The sequence below is a fragment of the Thunnus thynnus genome, chromosome 4 (genome assembly GCF_963924715.1).
Source record: "Thunnus thynnus chromosome 4, fThuThy2.1, whole genome shotgun sequence".
NCBI lineage: Eukaryota > Metazoa > Chordata > Actinopteri > Scombriformes > Scombridae > Thunnus > Thunnus thynnus.
In genome coordinates, this window is record NC_089520.1 from 11,685,128 (window position 1) to 11,695,743 (window position 10,616).

The window sequence follows — 10,616 nt, forward strand, 5'->3', positions numbered from 1 at the left end:
AGATTATTCTGAGAAACAGAGATGTGAGTCACATCATGTTAGATGAAGCAATGTGATGGTGTTGTTTTCCTCGCTGACTAGACCACGGGAAAAAAAAATGATGATGCTTTTCTTTTTTTGGGCTTTTACTTTAGATAATATCTGGTTTTTACAGTAAGTTACTGAAAAAGCAACATTTGAGTTGTATTGCTTATGTTCATATTGTGGTGTAAGCTTTAAGTAGGTTTAATTATAAGCAGTGATAAATTATGTACATTATTGATGATTCACTAGGGATTCACACGGTAATAACCCATCACCACAACAAATGTTTGTAGCCCATACAACTTTTCTTGTATGAAAAGTTTAATCCATTCCTGCTTTCACTCCACCCCCTCTGTATTGGCCAGCCATTTAGAAGAGTTTAATACCATTTACCTTCTAATTAATTCAACATCTCAATTAAGGCCTCCCACTCTCTGATGCCCTTGTGCCTTTTCATTCTGCCCCAATGAGCATGCCCTGGCACCACAGTCGCACAGCCTGCCAAAACATTTCAATCACTGTCGGCATTAATTAGGCCAAAGAGGAATTCAGAATGTTAATGAACTGCCCAGCCGCTTTTCAGCGATCATGCTTCACATGCTAATTTATGCAACGAGTCCCAGCCTTTGCATGGGTTGACCATCGTCTACCATAACAGTGTCTGCTCAGTCAGCTCTGCCAAAGTATGGCTCTGTCGGGGCCCAGACGGCTCTGCCCAGCTTGTGTCCCAGACTCTAGCTGCACAGTAAACAGACTCCTTTTTCAATGGACTTGAAGTGGCTTTCACACTGAGCAAAAAGGGCAATTTTCTGAAGTCAAAACTTCAGCTTCTACATTAAAACATCTTAAACAAAAATACTTATGCAGAATTTCTTTGCATTCTGTCATAGCATGCATCTGCGAATCAGTAAAAAACAAACTCTCAGAAATAATTTATGACCGAGCAACTCCTCAAGTCAATCTTAGTATTCCCTACACCCTTATTTGGGGAAAAATAACCAGTTTATCTTATGGATAGGGATTTAAGGGAGGAGGCAGAAGTTAACAGGTTGCACCACAGATGTTTGGTACGGGTGCCAAACAACTCCCTAAAATGGCCGAGGTACTGCCATTTTCCATTTCTCTTCCTTTGCTTTGCATTGCTTTCTGGTTCTAGGGACTGAACTGGGGGAAGACATGCTTAAACTGAACGATGGAAGTAGAACCAAGTCAAGTTTTGAAGTAAAATAGGCACTATATCTTGGCACAGCTGGCCTTTATTTTATGCCAATTGGTGTTTTTTTTTGTCGCACTAATATAATAAAAACACATAATCTGAAAAAAAGTGATTTTAACCTATCAAGTTTTCATACATTAGCAAACCTGTGGTAAATGCATTTCATTTTTAATGTTCAGGTCTTTCAGAAAGTAGTATTCCTTGCACATTTTTGAGTGTATGCCATACAGACTGTCTGTCACCTGTTCACCTGTTCTTCCCAAACACAGGTCATTATACATAAAGGGTCTGATACTGTATATGACTTACTGTACATAAACTGTAGTGCTGGTCATGAGCCTGGTGAACCAAGCCTTGATTTCACAACACAGGCTACGATTTTGCAAGTCTATAGAGGAAATTGTTCCTAGAAAGTAATTCTTGATAAAACTGTTACCAGACTACCTCATTCCATGGCAGGGGGCATCATTTGAATAACGTGGTTGTGTGTAGGGGTGCTTATGTGTACAATATATGTGAAACTGTATTAGAAATTACAATCAATGTCAAACTGTTTAACCAATCACAAGAAATTATGTCAACGTCTATTTAGTATATTATTCTTGGATGTTCTGCTGCAAAATACAATCTGAAATGACCAGATGTGATAAAACCCACATATCTGGGTTTCAAAGCAGATTGAAAACTATTGCAAACAGCATTTAACTAATTTGTTTTCTTCTTAATTTTTGTCTCACAGATCGACAGACAAATTTCATCTCTTCCCTGCAACAGTATCTGTCCTTAAGGCTGAGGTAGTAGATTGAATAGTTGTGGGGTTTGTGTCCTCCCTCTGAGATAACTATACAATCTACTGTCTTTCCTAAGGAGACAGGTTGATCTGCTGTGATGCCAAAAAGACAAAGCTTCATGGATAAAATAACTTATGGACTGAACAAATATTAAAGAGATAACCCATCCTTCACCTTTGAAGAAGAGACTGCAAGCACAAGAAAAACTTTATATATTTACCAGATGTAGCAGTGAAACTTGTTTACTTAAAACATTCTAAAGAAGACTTTTTTTTTTAGGATATGTATTTGTGCTTGAAGTTGAGCCTAGCAAGGTGAGGTAGTAGGTTGTATAGTTTGTGGGATGGAGTGAATCCTACTCAGGTGATAACTATACAGTCTATTACCTTTCTTGAGAGGTACAATGAGTGCTTGGAATTAAGCTCACTCACAGACTGAGTGAAGGAGCCACTTTGATGCCATCTTGTGGCCAAAGACTAACATCACTCTGGAACATTTTCTGGACCCCTGAACCTGTATTGTGTGTATCTGGTGTTTTGAAGTGTGAAAAATGACCATAAATGAGTTATAAGTGATAATAATTTGTGATTTAAGACGAGACAACACAACATAACCTTGTAGTCTTTGATCAGCATTATATTAAATGGGATGTATCATGCACATTTCATAGTCTGTATTTATATTCTGGGGCTCTACTGGCTCTACTTGCATGATTTGCAGTTAAAAAAAACTCCTTATTTATCTTATACTGAATCTTTATACAACACCTCGGTTCAGCCTCTGTCTGAAAGGCTGTTGTAGCTCCTGTCTCTTTAAGGCCGCCCTCCCGATGAGCCCACACTATTCTGATTGGTTAGCTCCCGGAAGCTTCTCCTCGGCAGACTTCCACCAACTCCAGAAGCTACATTAAAAAAAAACCAAAACAATAATAATAATAGGATGTCGCTTCTTTTTTCCTGTTCTTTACTCAACATGAAACTTCTCTAATACATCCCCAAGCCTGATTCCGATCTGAAATATGCACATAAACAACCCGTGGAACAACCTTAGCAACAAAGCCTAACAGATGGACATTTGTGGGCATGGAACAATCAGATGTCATCACGAGGAGGAAGTGGAGGTAACTTTGCAAATGAAGCATTCCGAGCAGGCTGAAGCCCTGGCTTTTGACTTGTAGGGAGTATTTTTACATACGTTCACCTCAAGTTTTGAAATTTGACTGTGTTTAACATTGACATCCAACATTGTAACAGTATAAAAATAACAGAAAATCACAAAAGCATGATACTGTATGTCCCCTTTAAGTAAAATATTTCAATTGCTTTTGAAGTGCATATGGTTAGGGTTAGTGCAGTTAGATATAGTGGCATCTGTTGGATAAATGTTAAGGAAAATTTAGGTGGATAAACCAAATTTTATTTCTAGTTTAGAATATAAGTGTGAAAGTTGTATCTTTTTATATATAGCTTTTTATATAAATTTAGATTATAAAATGTATCAGTCTATAAACCCAGTGTGCAAAAAGTTTGTTATCATGCATTACAGTCTGGTAAAAGTCAGAAAGTTTTAGCATCTAACTTCATGGTGGGCTTGTAGCATTTTCTTTCACAAAGCGCATTTTAGCAAATACAGCACATTATACCCAGAGTGAGATCAGAGGATTAATATTAGATTGATGTTTAATTTCTGTACAGACAGATGACTCCATCACTGTTGGAACAGTCAAAGTCTTACATGTAAATAAAAAAGTGAGAAACTGGAAAGCTGCATGGAGAGTGGCTCAAAAGTGCACCAGTGCTCATAAATATCCACACGTTGTTTATTTATGGCAGATAAGAAGTAAATACACAGTTTTAATAAACATGGTGACTCTAATTTATCTTCAGAGTCACTACATATTGGAGAAAGCCACACATAGATTATAGAACTCAGGAAACGAAACAAAATGCTCAGCTATCACACAACTAACCACAAACCTGTACACATCTGATAACCAGTCTTATGAACATATCTACAAAAATAATGAGACACCTGAATTTCTGAGATCAAAACTTAAGGCAAAAATAAACATCAAAAACACATGACAGCAAAATAAAACAAATGCTAACAAGTCAAAGAAAAGTGCCAGTGCCTGTCCTGTGATGTATTTCAAAGAATGTACATTGTCAATAGTGCTTATTTACATAACGTTAAATGATTATCTATCATGCATGTTTTGTTGCTAAGTATGTTTTCTTGTTGAAGAAAAAACAATAAAAACATGAGTGATTACGAACCAGTAGTAAAATTGGTACAATATATTGTAAATATGTGTCATGAAAGCTGTCTTAACCAGACTGTGACCAGTGAACTGTTTTCAGAGGTATTTCTAACCCTTTTCATTTACATAAAGGGAACTAAATATTATAAACAGCTGCAACTCTATATAACAATAGCACAAACTACAGATTTAAAAACGAACATACAGCCTAATTAACTCATGGCTCATGACTCACTGATGCAGTTGTAACAAATATATTAATATAATTTATTTACTGTAGAGATGTTCTGTTCCGTGAGTTTTTCGATCAAGGGCACATACGTCTAATGTAAAGGTTGTATTCTTTAGGGAAGGTAACTCCTAACATAGAGGGAACATAAAGAACTGAAACTTGACAGAAAAAACTGCGAACTACAAGATAGCGATGTGAAACTGTCTAAAGCAAAGGCTTTTAAAACAAGTGGAAGTTGCCGGTTTCCTCTCCACAAGACAAATTTTCGCAATACATACAGACACACAATCATGTGCATCCACATTTACAGAACACAGACGCCCTGAATGTAACAGATCTTTCAATTCACACGGCTAGATTTGGTTTCTGTATCAATACAACCCGACATAATCTTCAATTAATGCTTAAGCTTTTGGATCTCAATACACTTCACATACTGAAATTTACTTTCTTTTCACACAAGAAAACAACATTTAAGCACCCTCAACAGTCTTTTTATCAATCAACCATTGTTTGTGACAGTCATTTTGGCCACACTGTTGTTGCTGAGATTGTTGTCTGTCGTCCCGCTAGTGTGAGAGCTTTGATTATCTTCTCCACATTCAGTACACCGTTGCCAGATCTTCAGGTATGCTGTCTTGATCTTCTGTATTTTGAATGCATACACAACTGGGTTTACGGCTGAGTTAGCATGAGAAAGCAGAATGCCAACATAGAAAGCTTCTCTTGCTACAATGTTCGGACCACCTAAGTACGCAATGCAGTTCATTATGTGGAGCGGGAGCCAGGACAGGGCAAACAGGACCAAGACCAGAGACAGAGATCCTGCCAGCTGCTTCTCTTTCCTTAGGTAGTTGTAAGACTGTGTTTGGACACCGTTGCCTGGTTTCTCTCGAAGGTTTCCTCGAATGGTACAGAAGATGTAGCCGTAAAATACAGCCATAATCAACAGCGGTATCAGGGTGCAGAGGAAAAAGTTAAAGTAGACAAGATATGACATGGGGATCACGTCTATAAACTTGCAGACAATGCTAGGCTTAGACGAGGTTTTTTGGTTGTACCATCCAAACATGGGTGCAAAACTCAGTGGTATTGCAACAAGCCAACATGCTGCTACCACAAGCCAAGAATGTCTCTGTGTGACAGTCCTTTTGTACCTATAGAGACAGTTAATAATAAATCATAATTATTGACATAATCAATCATGTATTGTGACAAAAAATGCAGAGAATTAGAATTTATTTTAAAAATTATGAAGTGATAGTAGTAATATACAGTAAATTAATGCCTTTTTGCAGTGCAAGCCATGTGAAAGGTTGAGAGATGAGAATGACATGAAATAGAGAAAATGTAAAGCTTATTAAAGCCGCAACGATTAGTTGATTAATAAATCAAAATAATTTTAATCGACAACTATTTTGATGACCGATTCAACATTTCAGTCATTTTTTTAGGTAAAACTACCAAAAATTCTCTAGTTCTAGCTTCTTAAATGTGAGTCTTTGTCTTCGACATATAACAGTCAATTGAATATCTTAAGTTTAAAGCTGAAACGATTAGTTGATTAATCAATTAATCAATAGACAGAACATTTATTGCCAACTGTTTTGATAATCAATTAATCCTTTTGAGACATTTGAAAAAACAAACAAACAAAAACCAAAACAAAAAAAAACTAAAATTCTCTGGTTCCTGCTTTTTAAATGTGAATATTGTCTGGTTTCTTTAGTCTTTTATGTAAATAATATCTTTGGGTTGTGGAATGTTGGTTGGGACAAAACAAGACGTTTGAGGATGTCACCTTGGGCTTTGGCAAACCACCATTTTCTGACATTTTATAGGCCAAATGACTTACCAATTAATTAAGAAAATAATTGACAGATTAAGTGATAATGAAAATATTTGTTAGTTGCAGCCCTAAAGCTTATGATTAAATACCAAACCAGGCAGTGCTATTTTACTTTCCTTAACACAATGAAAGAAGAAAAATTACCTGAGAGGGACATACACCCGGAGGAAACGGTCGACTGCAATAGCCGCAAGAGACAGAACTGAGACCAGAGTCAACAAGATCACCACACAGCTGATGAAGAGACAGCCGTGGAATGAAGTTTCCACTTTTCCGTCCACCACCACAGCCATTGGTATGGCTATGCAGCCAACCATAAAGTCAGCAACAGCCAGAGAGACAATAAGGCAGAAGGTGGGCTGTTGAATGCACTTACTGGTCCACAGGGCCAAAATAACCAGCATATTACCCAGACAGCAGCTGACAGCAATGATCACCTCCATCACCATGTAGATCACTTCACACACATCCATTGTGCGTCCTGTCAGGCTAACGTTGGATTGTTATCCGTGCAGCGTGTCTGAATGTGAGTCTGAGCCATTTATCATTCATCTCGGTCTTGTGAAATCTTTGAGGAAGTCCTCAGCCAATCAGCTCTTTTTAAAATTAGAACTACACCCTTTGATACTTTCTCTGTAAACTATGTATCTGAATGTTTTGTAGTATGTGTACAATTGAGAAAATATGTTTTTGTTTGTTCCTATAAACATTGCAGATAAATTGTAATGCTAAGCAAGCGGAGTTTGACAGAAAAAAATGCACTGTAGGCTGTTGCAACAGGTCACACCAAAAAAGTTTACAAAAGAGCTGTTGCGTTACATTTTGTCAGGAGGAAACAACACAGGTTTTTTTTTTTTTTTTACCACAAATGATTTACAGATAAACAACTTGCAAGTAAAAGATGTTGCACACAAGCTGCTTTAAAAATCTAAGATGCATCTAACCTTTAAGTGACAGCCAAAGATGCCAAGATGATGATAGGAACTCCTTTTAAAAGTTATCACACAAGAACATGAACAGTTAACCACAACCATGATCACACTTCAAACATCAAAGACAACGAGTCATTGTAAATCCATTAATATCTTACAATGAGAGTGGCACAGCTAGTCAGCACTGTGCTGCAGGAATTTCACTAAATTTTACTTGAGTTCTGTGTCAATGAGGTACCTTTAGCTCCAGTGTGTGGGAGTTCAAACAGGTTGTGGGCATGCAGAGCAGAAATAAAAGAATGTTGTTGAGTAATTTCCATAGGAAAGGAAAATTCAGAATAAGAACTACCCTCTGCCCAGCCACTGTCTTCTTGTTCTATGGGTGTTATTAACACTCTAAATGCAGCTTCCGGGAAATAACTCTCGTCTTTCTCACACTGATGATAATCTAAACTCTTAGTACCAGCAGCTCTTAACACTTTTGAGGGGCTGACGAAGTGAATCATGGTAGTGGTGGTGGTGGTGGTATCTGTGTCAGCTCATGACACAGATTACAAAGATACAAAATGAATTTTAGTAGCTTTCAAATGAGACTCCAAATGAGTAATATAAGAGAATTGCACTTTAAAATATGTTCTCAGTTGTCTCACTCAACAATAATATCTTTTGTGTAGTTGTAAGACAAACATATTTTCTTCTAAATATCATTTGAGTCTAAATTACACCTACTTTACTGTTACTTTACTTTTAAATAAAGATTGTTTGAGTTTGTTTGTAAATGTATGTAAATAATTTCGCTACGTGATTTACATTAATTAGGCTATTTGCTGCCAGTGGTGGAAAGTAACTAAGTGCATTTAGTCAAGTACTGTACTTAAGTACAGTTTTGAGGTACTTGTACTTATCTTGAGTATTTCCATTTTATGCCACTTTATACTTCCACTCCACTATATCTCAGCGGGAAATATTGTGTTTCCTACTACAGCTTTAGTTACTTTTCAGATGAAGATTTGACACAATGGATAATATAACAAGCTTTTAAAATACAACATTGTTAAAGATGAAACCAGGTTCACATTTCAGATGTCTATGAGTTGTTAATGCAATGTTCAAATGATCCAATATTTCACCAGAAATCGAAGATTAAAGAAAAAGTCCAAAAATTGAAAACAGATTTGTGAATCAGAACTTGTTTTTTCCTCTTTCCTCTCCCATTAATCATCTCACGACTCCTCAGATTTATCTGGGGACCTTTTGACGGGGCCCGACCCCTACATTGGGAACCACTGGACTAAAGTAGCTAACTGTAGGTAAAGCAGTTGAAACTAGCTCCACCTCCAGCAGCTACAACAGTAACATGCTGCTCTAACACTGATGCTTCAGTATTAATAATCTAATGATGTCATGTATAATAATATATCAGTCAGAGGGACCAAACAAGTATTTTTACTTTAATACTTTAACTACATTTTGCTGCTAATACTTATGTACTTTTACTGAAGTATGATTTTTCTTGCAGGACTTTTACTTGCAATGGAGCATTTTTACATTGCTGCATTGGTACTTTTACTTAATTAAAGGATCTGAGTACTTTGTTCACCACTGTTTGCTGCCATTCACTTGTCAGTTATAAAGAAACTCTTACACAGAAGTTAAAAAAAACATACAACAACATGAAAAGACCATCACAGTTAACAGTTAACTTTTTTCAAAAAGCAATCTTGTGCAATCTTTTTGCTTTTGGCTTGACCAAAACAGAATAATCTTCCAGAAAATGTCGCTCATACTGAGTTGGACCTCCTCCTCCTCCTGATTCATATCTCTGTTACGTAGACTTAAATTCTATCTATAGTAAAGGTACAGAGTGAACATCATCTAACAAGATATCTGGGTCAAATCTTCCTGCCTATTATTTTTTAATTATTATCATTATTGGCTCATTTCAGCCAATTGCTTCTCTTCTTTTACTCTTTAACATGTGATTTAAAATGAGGGGATGAGGGGTATGGGGATAGCAGCTCAGAATTTAGTGATTAAAATTAATATGATTAATAGCTCAAGTAGAGCTGCTACAATAAGTCGATTAATCAATTAGTCAATAGACTGAATATTAATCAACTATTCTGATGATCGATTCATCTTTCTGAGTCATTTTTAAACAAAAAACTGAATATCTTTGGTTGTGGTCTATTAGTCGCAACAAAAGAAGATAGTTGAGGACATCACCTTGGGCTTCGGGAATCAGTAAAAGACATTTTTCATAATTTTCTGACATTTCATAGACCAAACAACTAATCAATTAATCGAGATAATGATCGGCAGATTGACAGATAATAAAATAATTGTTAATTTGTTGTTGTTTTTTTTACAGGAGAACTAAATGAATAGCATCGTTTCAGTTCTTTGTCATAGTTCCACTTGTGCACAGCTATGACAAAAAATGAGGACAGGAACTTTTTCAGTGGTATAGTACAGTTCCTTCTCATTTCTATAATTGGTACTGTTGAAAAGGTCAGGTTGTAACATGTTTTTTTTTTTACAATAGGCACGTTTATGAGAGGGGGCTGTAATGATTTATTTCTGTAAAATAATTGCTGAAAGGCAGAGGTTAGAGGATAACACAAACACATAGACTGTTTGTAAGTGAGCAAGTTTTGGCCTGACTCGTATAACTCAGTCATATGACTCAAGTAATTACAAAATGTGATCACTGTGTACAAGCTCCTAAGGGTCACAAAGTGGTCACCAATTCCACTTCCTTTATCAGCCTGAACGGAGTCTCAGTATTACTGAGCTGGCATAACAGAAAATAAAACAATGTGTAAGCAAAACAATCACACTTTTTCAAAAATGTACCATATTAAAAAGCAGAAATATGAAAGTGATGACAGGTGCAGTACCACAAGGAACTAAAAAGATTCAGCAGAAAATGCTTTTAACAAACTTTTTTATGCAAACCAACACTCCACAAAGAAGGAACCACAAAATGACCTTCCACCCACACACTTTGCTGTCCTAAGATCTCATACTGATACTTAAGACATCTTATCAACTCAAACTGTGTAAAACACTTTTTTAAGGAAAGTGGTGTGCCTGTCTTGCTTTAATTAACAGCATCTAGCCTATATGCAATTAATTAAAGGTTCAATTAAGATGCCATATATACTATTAATTGAACCTTTAATTTAAATTGAATTAATAGCATAATTTTTAATTCTTGCTTTAATAGCTTACAGTATATGCAATAAGTTAAAAGTTAATTAAATTAAGATGCCATTTAGTGGTTACTGGGGCTTCTAAAACTCAACAAAA

At 36.2% G+C, this 10,616-nt stretch overlaps 1 protein-coding gene across 1 annotated transcript; it reads right to left on the reverse strand.

Moving 5' to 3' along the window:
- Positions 1 to 3,832: 3,832 nt before the first annotated feature.
- Positions 3,833 to 7,191, reverse strand: LOC137181182 (adenosine receptor A1-like). The gene is made up of 2 exons (XM_067586704.1): positions 6,517 to 7,191; positions 3,833 to 5,680 (listed from the first exon to the last, which is right to left on the reverse strand). Exons 1-2 carry the CDS (start codon positions 6,843 to 6,845, stop codon positions 5,026 to 5,028), a joined length of 984 nt encoding a protein of 327 aa, XP_067442805.1. The 5' UTR covers positions 6,846 to 7,191; the 3' UTR covers positions 3,833 to 5,025.
- Positions 7,192 to 10,616: the final 3,425 nt, after the last annotated feature.

Bases quoted from the DNA above. Each gene is read 5' to 3' on its own strand.
- LOC137181182 (XM_067586704.1), bottom strand. From the start codon at position 6,845: ATGGATGTGTGTGAAGTGATCTACATGGTGATGGAGGTGATCATTGCT. The intron at 5,681-6,516 runs GTAATTTTTCTT...CTGTCTCTATAG, and splicing joins CGGGTGTATGTCCCTCTCAG to GTACAAAAGGACTGTCACAC.